This window comes from Microtus ochrogaster, linkage group LG9 (assembly GCF_000317375.1).
Source record: "Microtus ochrogaster isolate Prairie Vole_2 linkage group LG9, MicOch1.0, whole genome shotgun sequence".
Classification (NCBI taxonomy): domain Eukaryota; kingdom Metazoa; phylum Chordata; class Mammalia; order Rodentia; family Cricetidae; genus Microtus; species Microtus ochrogaster.
Window position 1 is genome coordinate 8153845 of NC_022034.1, and position 22597 is coordinate 8176441.

The 22597-nt window shown below is 41.1% G+C and overlaps 2 protein-coding genes across 2 annotated transcripts in view; one reads left to right on the forward strand and one right to left on the reverse strand.

Annotated features, from left to right (window-relative positions):
• The window catches only part of Pacrg (parkin coregulated), a 460318-nt gene extending 452122 nt beyond the window's left edge, over positions 1 to 8196 (reverse strand). The window contains exon 1 of the mRNA XM_026787505.1: positions 7721 to 8196. Within this exon, the coding sequence (XP_026643306.1) occupies positions 7721 to 7876 (156 nt within the window). The 5' untranslated portion in view covers positions 7877 to 8196. The remainder of the gene's footprint in view (positions 1 to 7720) is intronic.
• A 117-nt stretch (positions 8197 to 8313) lies between these two features.
• Prkn (parkin RBR E3 ubiquitin protein ligase) overlaps positions 8314 to 22597 on the forward strand; it is a 1229844-nt gene continuing 1215560 nt past the window's right edge. Inside the window, exon 1 of the mRNA XM_013352276.2 lies at positions 8314 to 8449. Within this exon, the coding sequence (XP_013207730.1) occupies positions 8443 to 8449 (7 nt within the window). The 5' untranslated portion in view covers positions 8314 to 8442. The remainder of the gene's footprint in view (positions 8450 to 22597) is intronic.

Genomic DNA, 22597 nt, shown 5'->3' on the forward strand with positions numbered 1-22597 from the left:
CTATGTAGCAAATTTTAGGCCAGCCAAGACTACATAGTGAGACTGTGCCTCAAAAAGAATATAAAATAAGATGATTATATTTTAGTTATAGAAGCCATATACTCACCTAATTTACCATACTGTTTGTGCATATATAGGAATACATACATACACAAACATATAGTTAAATTGACAAGATTATGGTTAAGGTGGAAATCAGGAAAATCAATGGAAGTACTTTACATAAAAGAAGTGACTTTTGAACACAAATGTAAGAATATTTGTTACAAAAATATCTTCTTACTGATGGGAAACCACCGCCTTAGCTGTCCCAGCTTTTTCCTAGTGTGTATGATGAATGGCTTTCAGAACTGCTGAGATTCTGAGTGCCAACACTAAGAAGACAAGAAGTAGGAGCAGATGACAGGGTAAAAAAAGAGTCAAAATTTCCTAGGTGAGCTACTTGCAACAATCTTAAATTGGAAACCACAAATCCTCAGCCAGAAGGGAATGGTTAAACAAATAGTACATCCATCTGCAAAAATACTACTTAGGACTAGACATGCAGCATTTGTGCGCTACCTTCATTTAAAATATCCTGACCAAAGGGTTTGCTTTAGGTCACAGTCCAGGTTATGGTCCATCATTTTGGGGAAATCAAGGCAGGAAGTTAATCAACTCGTCACCATTTCTACAGTAAGAGCAGATGGAAATCCATGCCTCATGCTGCTTGTCCCCTGCTGGCCACTTGTACCAAATCTTCCTTCACTCTTCTCCTAGCCAAGGCCTGGCCCAGAAAATGGTGTCCCCCCAGCTGGGCGGGATCTTCCCATTGTAATTATCAATCAACAAAATCCTTCATAGACATGTGCACAGCCAACTTAATGTAGCTTTTCACTGAGACTCTTGCCAGGTGATTCCTGGTTACGTTAAACCAGCATTTAAAGTTAATCAGAACAATTAATTTAAAATTATAACTGTATGCAACAGTGGTATTAAATCACAAAACCAAAATTTTGATGGAAATAACAGATACAAAAAATTTCTTAGTTTATGCAAGTACAAAACCCCCCTGTGCCTGAGGGGTGACTAGAGAGGAACAGATAGGGAGTTTGAGGTGTTGGTACTTATCTTTAATATTTTTGCTCATTCTTTGAGAATTTCCTACATGCATATAATATACTTTGATCATATTTGCACATGACCCACACCTCTCCCTAAATCCTCTCAGATCCCCTACCCACCTCCAAACTTCTTCTACCTCCATGTTCACTAAAATTTTGTTTTGTAATATGTATTTTTTTTTTTTTTTTTGGTTTTTCGAGACAGGGTTTCTCTGTGGCTTTGGAGCCTTTCCTGGAACTAGCTCTGTAGACCAGGCTGGTCTTCACAGAGACCCCCCCGCCTCTGCCTCCAGTGCTGGGATTAAAGGCGTGCGCCACCATCACCCGGCTGTAATATGTATTTTAAAAACATTATAACCCAGAGTCTAATTTGTGTTACCTATATTGATATGGCTGATCTGGGAGCTGGGGAGTCAGTGTACTGGTTTATTATTCACCAGTGATTCACTTAGGGCATACATATTTTCTACACAGTTGATATCTGCAAAAATATTCTCAGGAGAAGACTAGCTACAGAGACAAAAACAATATAGAAATCTACATTCTTTTCTCATCACTTAATACATATCTCATAAAATTGTCTAAGACTAATTTGTTTTATAGAGAATATAGTCTGTCCTGTTTTTCTCACAGGATAGGTTAGAAGATTCAATAAATGTAAGATGACTTATGGTGTATTAAAACATTGATATGTAATAACAACAAAGTATTAGGCACACACTTGAATTTATATACTCACAACATTGACAGATCATTTAAAGTAATTGGGAATCATAAATTAAATATGCAAACATTTTTTATATAACACGTAGTTTATCTATATTAAGGATAAAGTACAATTTTGGCCCTTTAGGAAATAAACACAGATTTCTACCTTTAGAAACAAAAATGATTTAAGATAAAAAACCCTTTAAATCGAACATTAAGATACAAGAGGTCTCAAGATACAAAGACTAAAATATCATTCATAATCTTAAGAGAAAGCTTTCCTAAGTCAAATCATTCTTAGGCTTGGTAGTTTACAATACAACTTTTGTAATAAGCCAATAAAATATTTCACAGGACATCTATATGGTATTCATGGTTTCAATACCTATGTAATTTTATTGTTATTTTCTTTGAAAATTCTTAGTGATGATTAATTAGTTATAGAATTAAATATTAAATATCTCATTTGACCAAAAAAAAAAAACGAAAAAAGAAAGCAGAAAATGAAGCCCTTATTATGGGGCACAAACTTTTCCTTGGCTGGAGATGGAGCAGTGAAGGAAACAATGAAATCCCCAAACCTCCAAGATTGAGTATCTAACAGAGAACACCCACGTCTAGCTACACTGATATCACGGCAGACAGGAGTTCGAGGCAGGGCAGGGTTGGAGGTCATGACTAAGAGCCCGAGATTTTAAGTGGTCAGAGAACAGCTTACTACAAAGTAAACTTTTCAACAAAAAATGAAGGCAGCAACAGAAGGTGGTCTGTACACTGCAGGTAGAAGGAGCTAGAAGGAAAGAGTCATCAAGGCAGGCCTGCCACTAGTGAGTCAGGACCAGCAAGAAAGCCATGATGAAGGCGCCAGGAAGGAAGGGAGAGGGTGAGGATGGGGATATGTGTGTAAATATCTATGTGCTGGGAAGTAAGGGAGATCGTGAGGATGGAGATGACATGTATGTAATATCTATGTATATGTGTATATGAATGAATACAGGAAAAGCAGCAGTAGCTACCTCCGGAAGGGCCTCACGGGAGGTAGGAACTTTTGCTTTTGTTCTTAGTGCAGAGAGGGCCTGAGAATTTGAAGTAAGGACTACCGTGATTTGGCAGCTTTTTTTTTTGTCTGTTTGTTTGTTTTTGTTTTTATGAACAATGTTTCTCTGTGTTTCCCTAGCTATCCTGGAACTCATTCTGTAGACCAGGCTGGTCTCAAACTCACAGAGATTTGCCTGCTGTTGCCTCCTGAGTGCTGGGATTAAAGGTGTGCAGCACTACTGTGTTTTAATGTGATCTTTTCAGCTCCTAAGTCATCTATTTAAGGGATATCAATGATTTTTTGAGATATGAAAGGGGGAAACATACTCAGGAATATAGGATATGGTAAATCCAGTTGCAGAGTCCTTGGAAAGCTGGATACCATTCACAGGCTGCTTCAAGCCACCTGCCTCTGCCTTTGCCACCCAAGAGAGTGCGACCACCACACCCTCCTCCCTTACTAGAGGTCACCTAGGCAGACAAAAGTACTGCCCCTATTGGGCCACCTAGCTCATGTGTATGGGTGGAGCGAATACCCACTACACTTCCCCTTTTTGTCTGAATATGTAATGTTCTAAACCTAATACAAAACTATATACAATAAGAATGATTATCAAGTATTGTCCAGGAGAAAGAAAGGGGTAATAACATAAACAAAAATGGAACTACAACCAAAAAGAACAACATCAAGTAAGGAACACATTCTAAATGTACAGATCATAGGTAAGTGGCAAATTACAGAGATTACTCCAATAGCTGTCGTATCCTGGAGAATCTGAATCTAGTAAGAACCTGATATGTTTTTAGCTAAGATATGAGAGGATAGTAACTGTCACTATCTAGTTTTCAACCCATCAAAGACCTCAAGAGGAAAATAACATCACCTGAGCAAACAGGAAGTTCAAGCAAACAACTTTCCAAAAATACAAGGAGAGAGAGAGAGAGGGGGGGGGAGCGCTGGCTGCTTGGACAGTCACCCAATGTTTTTTTGTAATGTTGGGGCACCCACCTTTGGCTATGGGCTTAGAATTTGTGTCAGACCATTTTCAGAAGCAGGAAATTTTGAAAGACTGTCCTGCCCTGTCAGCAAGGTGCAGCAGTCACTTTTCCTTGTGTCCTATTGTCCAGAATAAGCAGCAGAAGTCTTGACTATTGACCTCAGTGGTGACACTGAGTTCCTGTCTAAACACCCAATTAAAGAAGTGGGCCTTGAGAGAGTCAGAAAGGAATTTATTAGTTTGACCACATAGGTGACAAGAAGCACCACATCCATTGGGCCAGATAGCTCAAGGTCATGGGCAGAGCAAATACCCACTACACATAAGTCAAAAGCATAAGGAATTATTCAGTTTCTTGGGTTCCAGTTAGCTTAAGTAAATGAGAATGGGAGGGGGTTATAAATTGAAAATACAGAATTGAATTAGATTATAGAGGCTGCTTGTCTAGTCAGTGCATAGAATCATAGTGCTGAGAATGGAACATTCATACCAATCCTCCACAAGAGCTCAGGGGACAATGAGAAAAGGGGTCAGAAAGATGCACGAGCCAGAGGATGTGGAGAAGCGCTGTCCCCTGGACATGACATGGTCATTGTACTTATGAACTCATAGGGCATCACCTAATCAAGATCAAGCTGGTTGACATTCCAATAAGGATGAGAAAGGGTCTCTTGAGGTTTCACCCCAACAGCTGGAAGCTGGGAGGTGGGGAGGAGACATTTTTTTTTCAGGTCCGTGACAGCTGGTAAATTGGTCGTGCTTAGGTGGATGGCAACACACGCACACATATGTAGACAGCACTAACTGGACTCAGTGGGTTAGAAACAAAAGAGGACAGGAAGAGGAGGAGCAAGCACTAGGGACTCATGGAGAGAGGGAGGGAGAATTTGGGTGAATATGATCAAGACACATTGTATACATGTATGAAATTGCCAAAGAATAAAAAAAGTTTTTTTTAAAGGAGATGATTGCTGAAAGTATGCCTTATAGAATTTCTTTTTTTCCCCTTCAGTTTATTGTTTTGAAACTGGATTGCTCCCAAATCTTGACATTGTGTCATCAGAACTTTGTTCTGGAAAGCTTAGTCTATATGTATTGATAATTGATTGGTAGAAGTTTGGGAGACATTATATACCTGCGAGATGTTGGGTGATGAGCGCCCCATCATCAGCTAACTGTCCCCTGCATCCACCATCATTAATACCTCCAGTCGATGAAATGAAGGTTTGCACCCCTAGCCACAGAAGTAGTTGTTTGTGCTGTGACTGGGCGGGCTTATGTTTGAGCTTCTCTTCACTCTAAAGCACCACCTTTAGCATTGGTAGTCTGTGACTTCTAATTATTCCCAGTGTCCCATCTCCCCTCACTACAATAATAAAACACTGCGAGACTGAGACAGCCAAGGAGCTACCATTTGGAACCTAACATGTACCAGTCCCTCTTCCAACTAGCTGTGGCTTTAAGACTCAGCTTTAGTAATGGACTTACACAGAAGTGACAGGGGCTGCTTCTGGGACATACCATCATGAAGTTGCTTCTTCTTCATTGCTGGCTGTGTCATTTTGCAGGTTACTGACTTTTTTCTCATTGTGTCTAAAGCATATATTGAAAATTGTGTCCTTTTGGAATTCTATAGCTTTCTTAGTCTGTTTTCTAATGGGCTTGGAATGGGGGCCTATAGGTAACATCATCCAGCCTTGGATCCATATTGCAGTGTGTATGTGCATGTGTGTGCGTGAACACACACACACACACACACACACACACACACACACACGCTTGCTTCCTTTCTTGCTTGCTTAAGACAGGGTCTCCATATATATTGTAGATTTCCTTTTAATTTCCTGTGTAGCTGAGGCTATCTATCCTCGAGGGTTGATTCTCCTAGATCTGCCTCCTGAGCATGAGGTTGTGTCGCTCTTCATTATTCCTGCCCTAACATGCTTTTTGATAAGGTGTATAAGTGCATAAAGGGTCCAGTTTTAGCTGACTTGAGGGAATAATACAGGCTAAGTGGTTTTTGGTCATGGGCTCCATTATCTTTTCTAAGAAGGACAATAAACAACAAATCTTCAAATTTTTTATCTCCTTCCATCTTTTAATGGAAAATGATGCATTGATATGAACTTGAGTGTTATTCTTTGAGTGAAGACTTTTGAGATTGCTTATTTTTATAGAGACCAAAACAGAAATTCATGCAACCAAAAGAACCACAAACTGCTTAAGACCACTTGCCACTGGGATTTTAAGAAATCATTTTTACAAATAATCAATGTCTCCAGACACCATCATCTCATAAATAATTTCTACAGTTCTTAGGGCAAATTCTGTGTGTTTTTCTTGGAAGAAAATTGAAACGACATTATCCACTGAACTAGAGGGCTGCGGAGGGAATGGAGGGTGAGTGCAACATCGGAGAAGGGGTTTTGGTTGGCTTTTGGGACATGTGGCTGTAATGAAAAGATGAAAGTTGGCATATACGCTCTGAATAGAAGGTCTATTCAGGAGAGAGAGAGAGAGAGAGAGAGAGAGAGAGAGAGAGAGAGAGAGAAGAGAAGAGAAGAGAAGAGAAGAGAAGAGAAGAGAAGAGAAGAGAAGAGAAGAGAGAGACTTTAACATTACAACATTACCATATCAACATCATGGAACTCAGAAGTGGTGAACTGTAAATATTGAATATAGAAACAACCTTTTCTGTTTCTTGTAACTCTGCTGTTATTTTTTAGACTGCTTCCAATAATTTTAACTACTATAAGCCAACCAACACATACAGCAAAATATAGGAATATGATTTTGTTTAGCAACCCAGGAATCTGAGCTGGAAGTCTACAGGTGGTCTACTTTATTTATGTCCTCTAAGTATGTGTTTAGAAATAAGGTAGTATTGGGCTTGCAATAAATAAAGAAAGAAATAATGGGACAATGGAAAACACTATTAAGGTAATATATTGAATAATAAGATCCTCTCAGGGTGTAAATTGTACAAATTTGAAAATACTAAATTACATTTATTATTTAACCCCACATTACTAAACAGTGCCTACTCAAGAGACAAACTTGGTTTAGTATACCAAATTAGAGGCTATTTAATAAATAAGAAGATTTCAAAGCAGGGTTATGCATATAGCTAAATATATGTGTGCCTTTAAATATTTCCCCCATTGGTGTTAAGAATATTTTATTTTTATTACCACAAGTAATAAACATGAAATAGGACTTGTATTGGTAGGGACACTTGAAATAGAGCTCATCTTAAATACAAATGTATTTAAAAGGACAATCCGGAACCAGTTTTCACATAAGTAGCTTTTGAATACTTCAACCTTTTTGTCAAAATGTTACTGAGTAAATTCTAAGCATGCTAAAGTGCTCCAGGTGAAATAAATTACTTTATAGACTATTGAGGAGTCTATGTGTCCCAGCTGTATACCGCTTCATGTTAAAATATTGCAAGTCTATGACTTCTAAGAATTCTCACTCTAGAAGGTCCTTTGCTGAGTGGAGCTAATTTAGGTTGCAATAAGGATAAGGATTTTTTCCCCCTTTGGGTTAAAAAGCTTACTTGTAATTTGGGGTGGTGGTGAAAGCACAAGTCCTCACAAAAGTGCTTATAAACCAGACCTGTACATCACCTGTCCCCAAAGCTTTCTAACCGCCTGTCCTACCTGTCTGCACACTGATGGGCAGGGTGGGCTACCGACTGAGTCTGCACACTGATGGGCAGGGTGGGCTACCGACTGAGTCATTGCCAGTTCTGGCAAACAGAACTCACTGGGGACCTGGGCTTGGAATCCATCTTAGGGTCAGCCATCCTCTACAACCTAGTGTCCCCTGTTTCGGAGCAAGTGCGTTCGATTGAGGAAGATCACTTACGACTGAGTTTTTCATCATGGCTTTGACTGTGAAGCCCTCAGAAACCAGGGAATGAGGCTGATGCACCGGGAGCGGCTGTTGTGGCAGCAGTTTGGTCCTCTTCGGCATCTTGTCTGGGCATTTGTTTAAGGTCAGGGTCTCTTTTTCTGCCACCATCTTCCTAGAAATCGTCTTGGTCTTATCAAAAGTGTGGTAGAAAAATCAGGGGGTTTTACAGATGTGAGCAGGAGGTCGGGGAAAAATGTAAAAAGGCGCGTTACTGGTAGAAATTCAACCCCTCGTGGTGCCCAGGGTGATCCAGATGTTTGGCAGCTCCAAGGTGAAGGGAGTTTAGGGGAGGGGAGGGGCGGGAAGAGGGCTGGGACCCGAGGCTTGAGTCGCAACAAGCTTCCAAAGGTGAGCCTCCTGGTTGCTAAGCGACTCGTCAACACTACGGCCCGATAGTCCCGCCCCTTCGTGACGCACGTTTCCTGGGTCTTAATCCGGAAAGGGCGATCGGCGGTGGCTGTCGCAGCCAGAGGAGATTCTTACGCGTTAAAACTACAACTCCCAGCAGTCTTCGCGCATCTGGGCGGATGCGCACGCGCACTGGGCCTGCTGGCCGCGCGGGGAGGGCCAACCTGGATGACTAAACCCGAGAGAAACGCTGGTGGGCGGCTTGGGCGGGTTTCGGTGCCCGCGTAGGCCCTGCTTGCCCCGCAGCCACCACCCGCCCGGTGACCATGATAGGTACGTGTGTGCCTGCCAGGTACAACCTCTCTGCGCCGCCCCGCGCCCGTGCGTGGCGCCACGTCACACCCCACGGGTCCGAGCGCGAGCCGCGGGGGCTGGCCCGAGCCACCTGTCGGTGACACACGGGGCGAAGAGGCGTGTGCGCCGCGCTCCGCCCGCCCGGTGGGCGTCCTCGGCCCCGGGGGCCCGCGAGTGACCGGGTGTGGGGTGTCCCACCCCGCCCTTGCCCGGGGCAGGCATCCCCGCGGGCGGACACCCGGCTGTACCGCGGCGCCCTCCCACGGCGGGGTTTGTCCCGCACGGTCAGCAGCCTGGCGCTCTGCCACCCGAGCGAAGAGCAGCCTAGGTCTGCACCTGTCAGGGACTGTCATGCTGTCCTTCACCTCAGGGCAGGTTCAGACCCTGTAGGACTTTTAAGAAGCCCTCAGGAAGCCTTCTACTGGTGGAAATAATGGGCTTCAAAGAGATGGCACCTTGCACCTTCAGTTCTGTCTTTTTAAAAAATGTCTCCTCAAAGATCTGAGGCGAAAGAGTAGCGGAGAGTAAGTGATAGCCAAGGTGGAGTCTTTTGACCGGTGGCGGACAGGGTGCAGTCTGATGAGTGCAGCTTTGGAAGCGGCCACTAGGGTTGCCTTAAGCACCGTCAAGTAGGAAGGTTTGAAAGGTCCTCTCAGAGATGTCAAAGTCCCAGTCACTTCGGGTTCTCCCCCAAAATGAGTAGGAATGCGCAGTGGTGCTGAGCGAACATTCCTGTTTGACGGTTTCCTCACTGTAGATGCCTGCCAATGGTGTCTTGACTCTGGTGATTTTGTTTGTGGTCTATGCCTGAGAAGTATCACTCCAAGCACGTTTGAAGTGGCTATATCCGAGGTGTGTCCAGAAGACAGATGAGAGGTGGCTTTATGAAATAAATGCCTTACATGGTGCGAGTAGCTACGTCTGCTTTTACCTACGAAAGTAAGGTAAATGTGCTCACGCAGCCTTCCTTTACCCCTCGCTGGGGGAACCCTGCCAGGTCACTAACCTCCTCACTGAAGCAGAGGTACAAGCGACAGATGGCCAGCTTCTCTCACCTTGGTAGGGTAGTGTGTATTTTTTCTGAACGAATTGGAAACTTGTTAATTTTATAGAAAAGGTACATTTCTATGAATCTTGCTGAGTCTTTCAGGTGACGTCTCCTTAAGAGCTGGTTTGTAAACACAAATCTGAACTGAGTCAGTGAACCAAGCGGGAGAGATTAGAAAAATTATGGGAGATTTTACAAGACAGAAATATTTCATGTTTTGAAGAGTATTGCACACGTTTAGTTTCTTCCAACTCAATCTAGTTTATGAATGATTTTTGAGGCGCATATGTCCTATTAAGCTATATAAAGACAGGAAATTAAGAATTAGAAATAATTATTTGTATAAAGAATCTAATAAATCATATTAATAACTTTTAGGATGGAACAAATTTGGGCAGTTTTATTAAGATTTATCTGGAACTCTCTTAATAAGAAGTGTGATATCTTAGTGTCACAACTAAATCCATTGCTGACAGAAACAAGCAAGATACAATGTGAATTTAAGCCCTGTTCCTTCACTTTCACTAATGACTGTTGTATGGTGAACAAGTGTGCATTTTCACACAAATGGTTAAATCACTGTCTCCCATCCCAGGAAAAGGAACTTGAACTTGCATATCTAAAAAACTGCATAGAAATGTTAAATTATTTAGTTCACCTAAGTTTTATTTCCTAGTTCTATTGGTGGCCATTTTTAAGGAGCTTCTGACTTGCCAGTTCTGATTTGGGTGTGTTGATAACAGTCAGAACAGGCGAGAGTGAATCAATTGTAAGGAAGGCCTGGGTCTTTTGCACTTTTGTGAGTCATCCTTGAGCCAGGAAGTGAAGGCAGACAGTCTCTGTCCAGAGTTCTGTTGCAGGTCAAAGGACACGTAGATATCTCTGATATAGTGTTTCACACTGCTCAGCACTACAGAGCTGGTGTTGTTTATTCCTATACTCTCCCACCTTGCCGTATCCTCCTAGTGCAGGCAGTACACCTCCTCTTTCATTGAAGTCCTTGATTTCCTGTGAGAAAAATCCTATGGACTGGTTTCCCGGCCAGATATGAGGAAAGGGGACAAATATTTCAGTACCCATAAAACAATTTTCCTTTTATTGTTTCAAAATAGAGGGTTCCTTCTTGTCCTGGGGATGGCTTTAAAGGTACTTCCATTTCCTTCTTGGATTATGATTGATGTGTTAAATGTCTTGACCCAGACAAACTTAAACCATAATTTAATTGAAGTCAATGAAAAAGTTTGCCTTTGTGAGGTATGGAAAAAGGATTCAAGATAATGAAAAGCTTCAGAAAACTTAACTGAGAAAAATGTAATTCTGAGCACCTCTTCAATTTTTTTTTTATCTTTTAAAAAAATGAGCACTTTTTTGTGTTTAAAATTGAATTTTAGTGGTGACAATTGTGAATTGTTCTAAATGTCCTATACATTTAGGCCTTCGATAACATCAGCTATTAAAGGACATGGGTTCTCACACAGTTAAGAGAGGAAGTTCTTAAATGAAAGCTCTGTGTTACCCAGGGTTTTTGAGACAGAAATGTAGCTCAGTGATGTAGCCTAGGAGTCATTAGACCTGGGTACCATTCAAAGGTCTTTTTTTAATTGATTAAAATATTATTTTCTATATCTTGTGGAAAATCTCTTAGCAAATTTAGCTGCATATAAAGATCACACTTGTTACTGTCTATCCTCCAATTTTATGATGTTAGCTATGAAAGTGTTCTCTCTTCTGAGTGCCTGCTGTCCATGTTGTCGGTGGCCCTGTCCTCTCTGACAGTGTCAGTATACATTTTATTATCACTTGACAGCAAGTGTTTTTTTTATTGTCTTGTTTATAGATAAAGGGTAAACATTTTACTTCGAAATCGGTTTTAGGAAAAGTACTTCATTTTATAATGATTTAATTTTACAAAAGCAGATTCCAGCATTGAGCATGGATTCCATGTCTGATACTGTGAGTCGGTGCCAACGATACAAGATCATGTTTTGTCATTGTAAATATTCTGTCTATATTGACTGTTGGCCCAGCATCTGGCTTTGTTTTAAAACTTTCCCGCAAGGATTTTTCAGTCTCGGACTCTGTCGTTGTACGAGAATGTACTGTGCTTTTGCCTTGTCCTTTAATAACGTTGGATGAAAGCAGCTCCTCATCTAAGACTGTCACGAGGGGCCTTGTGCCACCGTGTCACCAAGTGGGCTCTATGGAACTTTGGAGAGAAGAGTTTGTATAATTTTATTCAGTCTTTTGGGTCCAAAGCCTCTGAAAGAACCTTATGTCCTTTACAAATGTTGGTCCTATTTCTAAAGGCTTTTCTGAAGTCTGCATTTTTTTTTTTTAAATTCAAAGCTCTATGGCTCGAAAATGATACAGTAGAAGGACTTGGTATTAATATATGCAAATCCACCCCACCTCTAAAGCTTCTTTGAACCCCCACCCTTCCCCCCCACACAAAAGGAAAAAGAAAAAGAAAGAAAAAGTTCTCCTTATTTCAAAATGCTTAATATTCATGAACCAGGTTCAATGCAAAATACTTTATTCTGTTAGCTTTCAGTTGTTTGATCAATGAGAATTGTTTCTTACCTGCTGTTTCTTCAGCCTTTAGTGGTAGCCCAGTGCTTTTTCAATGTTTCTGTTTTAATTTGCATTTAATGAGCTCATTTTAAATGTTTCTTTGTCGTACTCTGAATGGTTTCCTCCTCACATTTATAATATTAAAGACTGAGACTCATGTGACAGCTAGCTGATTTGTATTGCAGCCCCCAAACATGGTTTATTTACTTCATCACATAGAGGAGGGCTGTGGTTACAAGGGTGCCATTAGCAGTCCAGTTTCCCCTGGGACTGCATTTCCTCATCACCTACGACTCTATTAGGCTAGTCCTCTCACTGAATAGCATGCTTTCTTTCTTCAATTAATGGATATTTCAATTAACAGTAATCATTCCAGTATCAATTCTTTATAAGGACTATGTTAAGTGATGCTGCCCAGGAATGTTCCGTGTGTGTGTGTGTGTGTGTGTGTGTGTGTGTGTGTGCATTTGTTCTGTAAGGGAAGGAAACAGAAATAGGAATCCATGTATCCCTATGAGTTGTGATTTACTTGGCCTGATAAGAAGTGTGGTACAGACTTTACTCTGTCCATTATAGAAGCAGAGTGTGATGTTTGTATTCATACTATTACATAGGAATTGTGTTCTGCTGTGTGCTCAATTTAGATATAATCTTTATATATGATACAAACAGAGAGTAATAGGATGAGGGTCTAATATCAGACAATACCCACTCTTGTTCATTTAGGAATTGATGAGCTGCCCAATGGGTAGGCAAAGGAATTTCTCCTTTTATTTTGATGCCATCCCCGCCATAATTTCTTTGTTTGTCTTTTTTTCCCTTTAATGTGTTGTGGATAGTATCAACCATATCAACCACATGAATACTTTCTGCCATGGTGAAATTCTACAAAAGATCTGTATGCTTGTCTTTATATGACTGTGGTTTATGGGCGTTCTTTGTGAAGGTTACTGTAACTGTGATAAAACATCACGATCAAAGCAGCTTGAAGAGGAAAGGATTCATTTGGCTTACACTTCCTCAGCACTGTTTAACCTTGAAGGACGTCAGGGCAGGAACCTGGAGGCAGGAGCTGATGCAGAGGCCATGAAGGGGTGCTGCTTACCGGCTTCCTTTCTATGGCTTGCTCAGTCTATTTGCTTACAGAACCCTGAACCACCAGACCAGGGATGGCAGCACCCACAATGGGCTGGCTGGGCCCTTCCCTATAGACCACTAATTAGGAAAATGCCCTGCTTCTTGTCTACAGCCTGATCTTTTGGAGGCATTTTCTTAATTGATGTTCCCTCCTCTCAGATGTCTTTAGCTTGTGTCAAGTTGACACAAAACTAGCAAGCACAGACATTGCACCATGAATTCTGTTTTGTTTAGATGTGGAAGGAACAATTCTGAATTTTTTTTCTGGGAATTTAACTTTCAGGGACCTTTCCTATTGGAGCAAGTCATTGTTGTAATTATTTGATTATACATTTATTAGGAATAATTTTAGCTTCTTAGTTTAAACATTTTATAACCAATAGGGTGCGTGTTATGGAAGTCAGATTAGTTAGCACTAATCTGAGATGTGAGATATTAGAGGAGGTATGACTTCCTTGTCTTTGAGAAATGATAGGGTGATAAACACTAGTGATTCAAGATTGATAACTTACGGCGAATGGCGAACAGAATTAACCAGGCATGTTCAATATAATATATTCAGCTTTAATAAGGGGAGAACTTACAAAGCCAAGGTTCCAGTGAAGAGCAGGAAACAAAAGGGACAAACAAGCGCACATGGATGGTTTTATAAGCTATTTGGGGCCCCCGGGCAAACACCCCCCCCAACAAGGAGATTGGTTGAGATTCCCCTTCATATAACTGTGTGAATTTTTAATTATTAAAAAGATTTATTTAAAAAGCTTTAGTACAAGAACTCAGTTGCCATAACTGAAAAGTACATAGTAGTATTTCATTTCTATGTGTGAAATACCAGAAAGTATATTCCCAAAATATTATTTTGTAGCTCTAAGAATTTTTGGAACTCTAGTATTCGACATATAATATTTTGGAACTGTCTGAAAGCAACAGATTATGAAACACCCTTAAGAATAAGACAGCCAGGCAGTGGTGGCACACGCCTTTAATCCCAGCATTTGGGAGGCAGAGGCAGGTGGATCTCTGTGAATTTGAGACCAGCTTGGCCTATAAGAGCAAGTTCCAGGACAGGCTTCAAGCTACAGAGAAACCCTGTCTCAAAAAAAACCACAAAAAAAAAAAAAGAAGAGACAAATAGGCTGGAGAGATGGCCCAGTGGCTATGTGTGCTTGCTGTGCATACTTGTAATCAAGTTTGGATCCTAACTCCATGAAAAATTCAGGCAAGGCCCTGTGTGTGAACCCCAGGGCTGTGTGTTGGGGGAAGAGGATTTCTGTGCTTGCTGGTTGTTGGCTTAGCTCCTGGTTCAGCGAGATAAGGCAGAGCACGCAGGGCAGGTCACCAGGGGATGTCCATGTGGCTGTGCATACGCCACACACAGACATACAGTGTAAAGCAAATGCCCCGTAGTTGTTATAAGTATTGAATTAATTATACTCTCATTGCTAATTAATGCCAGGAAAAATTTAAATACACGAGAAGCTCTTTTCTGTTGTGATCATGAATGTGGCGTTTTCAGGAAGAGAAACCTGAGAACCACTGTTTCAGTTTCTTTCAGCGTCAGTTTTTCTCCATATGTGTCGGAGGCGTGTCTCAGTGACTCAATTAGTTTTCATTGCTACGATAACAAATTACCACATTTAGTGGCTTAACATAAATTATACTGTGATAATTCCTGAGATGATTTGTTAGCCAGCCTTCCGTCTGTAGGCTCCAGGGGGGGCTCTCTCCTACCTAGAGAAGTCTTTGGCCTCCCCATGGGCTCCATGGTCACACTGCTGCAGTGGCTGTGGCTGCCATCATCTCCTCCCCTTCTTCTCTTCCCCCTCCCCTTCCCATCTCTCTTCTTGTCTTCCTCTTCTCTGTTCTCACTCCTTACTTCTTTCCTCCTCCTGTATCTTTTGTTTGTTTGTTTGTTTTGAGACAGAGTTTTCTGTATGTAGCCCAGGGCTTGGTCCTGTCTCCTCTGTCATCCTCTGGAGGATGTTTGGATTACAGGTGTGTGCACTGTGCTCTGCTACATTGCCTTCTGTACAGGGGTCTGCTTTCTTTCATCTTTGAGAGCTCTCGTGGTTCCATTTAGGGGCCACCTGGATAGCTCCATCTCCAGACCCTCGTGTAAACTCAGTTGCAGTTCCCTTTTGCCACAGCTGTGGGCGTCACAGGTTGCAGGCCCTGGAGTGTAGACAGTTTGAGAAAGTGTTATTTATCTACTACTGTGGGCAGCCATTATCATTTGAAAGTATGGCTGCAGTAGAATGACAGCTAGAATCCCTTGAATTAACAGTAGAACTGTTTTTGTTTTTGCATGTCATTTAAATGTAGTGCAATCATGCTGTAATGTTGCATGTGAGGAGTCTAATATTTGCTCTTCACTACTCTACAGACTAGTAGATAACAGCAGCCAAGGACGCATCCAAGGAGTTTTCCCAGGTGGCAGCAGAACCTGTGCATGCTCCCCTGGACTGCAATGAGTGGCAGCTGGTCAATTTAATGGCCCCAGTTGCTTATTTCCATCTCATAGAGAAAGGAAGCTTTGCTATGCTTCTGACAGGAAATATGACTTTACACAACAACAGACGATCAGGCAAAACAGGAGCCAATAAGAATTTCATGTATGTTTTGCTTTCTGATTTGAGTTTGCTGTGAATATTAGACAGTTATTGATCTTCTGTAATAGATCAACATTGCCTTGCCTATTGCAAATACTAACTAATCTGACTTGCTGAAAATTACACAGTTAAAAATTTAGAATAAATTTTAGTAAAGTTGAGAAGGACAAAAGAACAATCTGGTAGCTTAATTTGCTTCAGCTTTTAAGTATGTCAGTATAGATTTGGCTTCAGGAAAGAGTATTGTCTGAAATATGGCCCATTTTTATTATTTATATAGTTAGAAGAATGTCTAAAGAAAATGTGGGCTATAGTTTTAAAATAGATGCAGAATTTCATTTTTGAAAAAGGCAAAGGTTCATTTTTTTATTGGCAAATTAAGAAAATGAATGTTCAGTGTTTTTTTAGCCCTCATGTCTAGGGCTTGTGGCAGGCACAGAGAGGCTGTGCTGTAATGGAAGAAACTGCTCTTTCCAGAATATGCTGTGTTCAGGCATGGGAATCCAGCAAAGTAACCTCCAAATAAGACAGTGGGCTTCAGAAAGAGGATGGGGGGCATCTGAGCAGGTGGATAAAGACAGTGGGCTTCAAAAGGAGGGACTGTGAGTAAGATGGAAGAATTGCTAGCAGGCTCTGGACTGGGGAAGGAGCAGCATTTGACCCGGAGCAGCTGAGGAAGAAGTGATGTGTAAGATCTGTAGGGAATGTGTAGGGCATCTCAGAGAAGTATTCCATGCCATGATGGAGAGGGATGAGGGACAGCTTGATCTTAATGGTGGAATGGATGTGAAAAATTTGCATAAAAAGATAGTTGTGTCATGAGGGCCATGCTGATTCTTATTTACTTTTGGTTACCATCAAAATCATGTCCGTGATTTATCATAACGTTCTACAAGTTAACATACTGTATTTTGGTGAATTTCAGCAGAGGAAGCAAACTTTGACAGCTGCAGAGGTCAGTGATCAGGCTAATTTAAGTTCATGACTTGAATATCATCAAAAGAAATAGCAGAAAGTGGCTACCTATGGCTGAAAGGAAGGAATTGATTTATATTTGAAAATGGTGGGCCGGGGAGGTACATCAGTGGGTAAAGAGCTTACCAAGCAAACACGAGACATGAGTGTGGGTCCCCAGTGTCCAAACTAAAAGCAGGACTTGGCGGTGCACTCCTTCCAGGAGCAGAGTTGGGCAGAGACAGGCAGATCCATTATGTGGGCTAGCCAGCTTGTTCAGAGGAATCAGTAAGCTCTAGGTTTACACAGAGACAGAGACACACAGAGGCACATATTTAGCTGGACTAAACCCTTTGAATCTGTTACAATGTTTCCCACCAGGCAGGGTCTATAAGATATTAGGACAAGTAACACTTTGATGTAATCAAAACAAACTAATCCTTAGAGGGTCTGTAGGTTTTATATTTTCCACATTTTTTTTCTGCTTAATCCTAAAGACTCTTTCTATGTTGTTGTTGTTTGTTTACATAATACCTCATTCTTGGAGAAGAAGTATCCATAAGAGGTGACTGCTGGGTGAATGGCAGCAGAAATGAAAGGTGAGGAACTATCTTCTTGCCTTTGGTTTCTTCTCTCCAGTGTCCTTGAACGAATCTATCCTCTATGCTGTTTGTCTGAGTTGGGTTCAGCCTCTTCTTGGTTATCTTTTCTCTAAGCCCAGCCGCATCTCTGTAAGTGTTGAGGTAGGAAAAGAGTGAATAACTCTATAGCCTGATTTGATAAATGCTAAATACATGTAAAACGTTTCAGACTCAGAGGAGATGACTCATTAAACTCTAAGAGGAGGATTTTATCTGCAGCGCTTTCCTATGCCAAGTGCCCTAGACTAGTCCAAGATGCTCTTTTTCTTTCTTTGCCCTGCTCTTTACTGGTGCTTCTCCTTGGTGTTTCTCTAGTGCTAACTCTTAGAGGAAAGCCATTTAATTATTTGAATTTTTCATGATGCTGGGGTTTGAAAGTGGTTGATCTATGTATGATGCTTAGAATATAAATCACATAGATGCTTTGTCTCTTTTATCTTTAGCTTTTAACCTCATATCAAATCATTTTTCTCCTTTGGGGTCTGTATTTACTTTTTCCCCTAGTGTAGCTTTTCTCTATGGGATGCTTTCAATAGAAGCATATGCTCAAAGCTTCAAAGTAATTACAATATCACTAAAAGCTTCATAATCACATTACTGAAACTAAATGTTAAAAAAATTTGATTTTCCTTGATTCAATCATTTCAATTGACTTCTAGACTGCTGCATGATTTATTGAAGAAGCATGACAGGCCAAAGTCAAGGGTGCTTATAGAGCCTAAAGCCTTGTAGAGAAAACTTAAAGGCAATTTAATTTAGACAGACATTTATCTTAATTATTCTGAGGTTGTTTTTAAAAGGAAAAACATTTCCATGCTTTTAGTATTTCGGGTTATTCTGGTGACATCACTCTGTCCTATGCTAGGCTTCAGCATCTGCTTCTGAATCCTGCTTACACACAGACTCTGGTGGAATAAGACAGCGGAAGTCTGATTTCTCCCATAATTTTTCTAAGCATGTTCCTTCATGATATCTAAAAGACAAGTTTAACTTTAATGTTTTCACTGGGAATTCTGCATGGTTTTGAGTTATTTGTTTCTGTTTACCATGAGCAAGCACACCTCCAGCAGTGCTTCCTCATAATTAAATAACCCAACGTGCCAGCAGCATCTTATCTATTTCCTAGGATATGGAGCGTTATTAATAAACATAGCTACTTTTTTCTCATTGCTCACAGGGGGTGGAGACATGATCATCCATCAAACTCATGTCTGGTTGTTCTGAAAACCATTCATTTTTATTTTTAATGAAGTAGGGATTCAAGTGAATATGGAATTACCTTCCAAAGTGACATGAATTTTCTGAGTTTTTAGCTCAGGTTTTAAAATTTATGTATGTTATAGAGCAATAAATTTAGAATAGTTTTCAATCACATCTCATATCTACCCAGCCAGAAGTCTGGCTATTACAGTGAAGTATTGTGTCTTTTGCTAATAAGCATGCAAAAAGTATGTGATGGCATTTGAATCTTTGTATTAAATTTCCAAAGGTGAAATTTGAACCCTTGAATACTTTACTTTTGTAGGATTTTTGACAAAGAAATGTAAAATTGAATTCTTCTCTGTATCTGGTATACTATTTTTGTCCCTCTGTTTAACAAATGACAAATTTTATAAATAATGGTCTTGCCATTATTCTTCAGTCTTCATGGGGTAGGTTTATTATTTGTTGGATTAATTTATTATCTTTTTAAAAATAAAATTTGTGGGCTTGGAGAGATGGCTCAGCAGTTAAGAGCACTTGCTGATGTTCCAAAGGTCCTGAGTTCAATTCCTAGCCACTGCATGGTGGCTCACAACCATCTGATGTCCTCTTCCTGGGTCTCTGATCCTACTGCACGTAATGGCTTTGTGGGAGCCTAGGCAGCTGGGATGCTCACCTTACTAGAAATGGATGGAGGTGGGGGTTCCTTGGACTTCCCACAGGGCAGGGAACCCTGATTGCTCTTCGGGCTGAGGAGGGAGGGGGACTTGATTGGGGGAGGGGGAGGGAAATGGGAGGCGGTGGCGGGGAAGAGACGGAGATCTTTAATAAATAAATAAATTAAAAAAATAAAAATAAAAAAGGTGTACATGCAGATAGAACACTGTGTACATAAAGTAAATAAATCTTTAAAAAAATAAAACTTGGAATAAATACAAACATATCCCAATTGCACCTCCCACCATGCTATCAAAAGCCAATGTGTTATATACATCGTAGTTCCCCACATTTCAGGAGTGAAGCTACAGTATCATAATTGATGTCAGCTGGCACAAACCTAGACATACCTAGGAAGAAGGTGTCTCAGTTGGGAAGTGCCTCCATCAGCTTGGCCTGTGGACATGTCTGTGGGCATTTTCTTAATTGCTTATTATATAACTGGACCCAGCCCACTGTGGACAGCACTATCCCTGGACACAGGAAGGGTAACAAAACAACCTTAGGGAAGTTGCCCAGTAAGCAGCTTCCTGCATGCTGCCTGCTTCAGTTCTTGCCTTGAATTCCTGCCTTCCCCTGATGGTGGACTGTAACCTATAAGCCAAATAACCCCTTTCCTCCCCGAGTTGATTCCAGTCAGTCTTTTATGAAGTGGCAGAAAGCCAGCCAGGACCCTGATAGATGTACTGCTTCTCAGGGGAATAAAGTGAGACATCTGTGTTTGGGTCAGTCCCAGATGCTTTTGTTCTAGAAGATAAAAATTAGTGACTTGGTTTTGATGTTTGTGTATAAAGAATTTTTTTCTTGATTGTCGTAAAAACAAACAAAAAACATCTAGGTAAGCTGGGAAGTGGTGGAGCACACCTTTAGTCCCAGCATGCAGGAGGCAGAGGTTGGAGGATCTCTTGAGTTCAAGACTAGCCTGGTCTAAAGAATGAATTCCAGGACAGCTGAGGCTACATAGTGAAACCCCCATACCCAAACCCACAAACATTAAACAAACAAAATCAGATAAAATGATGCAGCTTTAGTACATCTGTGTACTTTCCTATGTGAACATTCCATCTGGGAGTGGGTACGGGAGTGGGTACTGGATGTGGCTTTAGATTGCCACATGTCGAGGTGTTGACCCTACTTACAAGCTAATAATCCATTGTGTCTAAATATAGCATGGGCGGTGCAGACTTATAAGACTAACAGACCGGAGTCTTAGGACCCCATTGTTATGATGTGGGAAGTTAAATAAACATCATTAAACTTACAGATTCCTTTGTCCCCAAATTTCACAGAGGTGCTGTGATATGATCCAGATGAATGCTGTCCATGTAGTAGGCTTGCCTTGCAGATGAGGGGCAGTCAATGTTAAGAATCCATCACTGCTATAACAAGCCATAAGGAAACCCACTCTTTATCTAGAGATAGGCATTGGTGAATTTCTTAAGATTATATAAAGAACCTCGAGATATGGTCCAGGGAAATAATTGGTCAGTACCAAGAACATCTGCATGCACAATAGGACATGTGGTGAGCAAGGCACCCAGAAGAAAACATCCTTTCAGAATTTTGTGCCATTCTGTTGGCTTCTTCTGAGCTGTGACGTGAATATGTCACACTGGTCAGTATGACTAATCCCACCACAAAGGCTAGAAACAAGTCTATTAAGCTATCTGATACAAATTAAGTTATGGCTGCAGTCAATAGGACCCTAAGCATCAGAACGAGGCCAGTGTGTAGTTCTGATTTCATTCAGTCTCCCTACTCTCCATCCACCCAAAGTCTTTGATCAGGGAGTCCACTGGTTACTCATTCAGAAAGTCTGTCGTTGCTAGTAATGATGGGGACAATAGGTTCCAGAATGCAGCCCTCATGCCTGGTGGAGAGCCACTCCATGCCCTGCTCTCCCTTACATAGAGTGCAGGTCACTATGGTGTGAATTTATTGCCACATTAAAGTGTTCCAAAGGTCAGACCAGGTGAGATATTAGCAGGTTCTTCATATTAGTTGACAAACTTTGAATGTAGAGCATTGTGCTGACTGAGCCTTTCTTCAGTGGGTTTCTATAATTGTCAGATGGTTGCTCTTGTTTAGAGTATCCTGTCAGCATTCTGCTTAGCCCAACCTGCAGCACCAGGCTACCACGGACGCTGTTCTCTGTTCCCTCCTTCACACATACTGTGGGACTTGTGGATGCTATGTTTGAGAGTTTGCAGGACACTTGCGAAACACTGAGTTTAGAGAATTACAAGCAGTAAACATGCCTGCTTCTTTGCCAAGGGGAAAAGTTGCCTTACCTCTTATCTTCTCCAGTAGTCATGAGAGAAAGCTCAGGGAAGAAGGGGATTAGTCCCTTGAAGCCTCCCCCAAACTAGTATGCTGTGTGGGATACAAAACACAAGGACACACAGGCTTTCACAAGCTCCTGAGCTTCTCTGAGGCTAGCTGAGATTTGACACTGCTCTATGCAGGGGCAAGCTAGTGTTGAAACTGAACAGCAAAGGCTCTTAGACATTGGGCCTTTGATTTAGTCTGATAACATGTATTTTAAAAATGAAGATTCAGGGAGTAGATAACAAAACAGATACTCCATTTCATGTTTTACTTGTTTCAGCACTGTTCAGAATTACAGGAAGCAAGAGATGGTGGTTTATGCCTATGACCCTAACACCCATGAGGGAGGGGGAACCCATGGAACTGAGTTGAGTTCAGGACCATTCTAGGGTTCAGAGTGAGATTTTTGTCTCAGAAACAAACAAACAAACAAACCCCCAAACAAAACAAAACAAAACAAAAACAAAAACCTAGAACAAAACAAAAAATTCAGGAAAGTTCTGTCATATTGTTTTTCAGGGAATCAGCTCTCTCTACTTTGTCCAATGTATTGAAAATATTTTAATATTACAGGGAAGTGGAGTTTTTGTGATAGTCTCAAGATCCATCCTGCCAGCTGGGTGGTGGTGGCACACACTTCCCAGCACTTGGAAGGCAGAGGCAGGCACATCTCTGTGAGTTTGAGGCCAACTTGGTCTACAAGAGCTAGTTCCAGGACAGACTCCAAAGCTACAGAGAAATCCCATCTCGAAAAACAAAACAAAAACAAAAATAATCAATCTAAAGATAACCAGGCTGTGATTTTTGTTCTAGTTTTTCATATTGTATAATCCTTTTAAAAATGAACTTTCTTCCTCTGCCATGGTAATCACAATAGACTAAATGTAATTGTGCATTGCTTTTTGAGAGTATCTTTTAT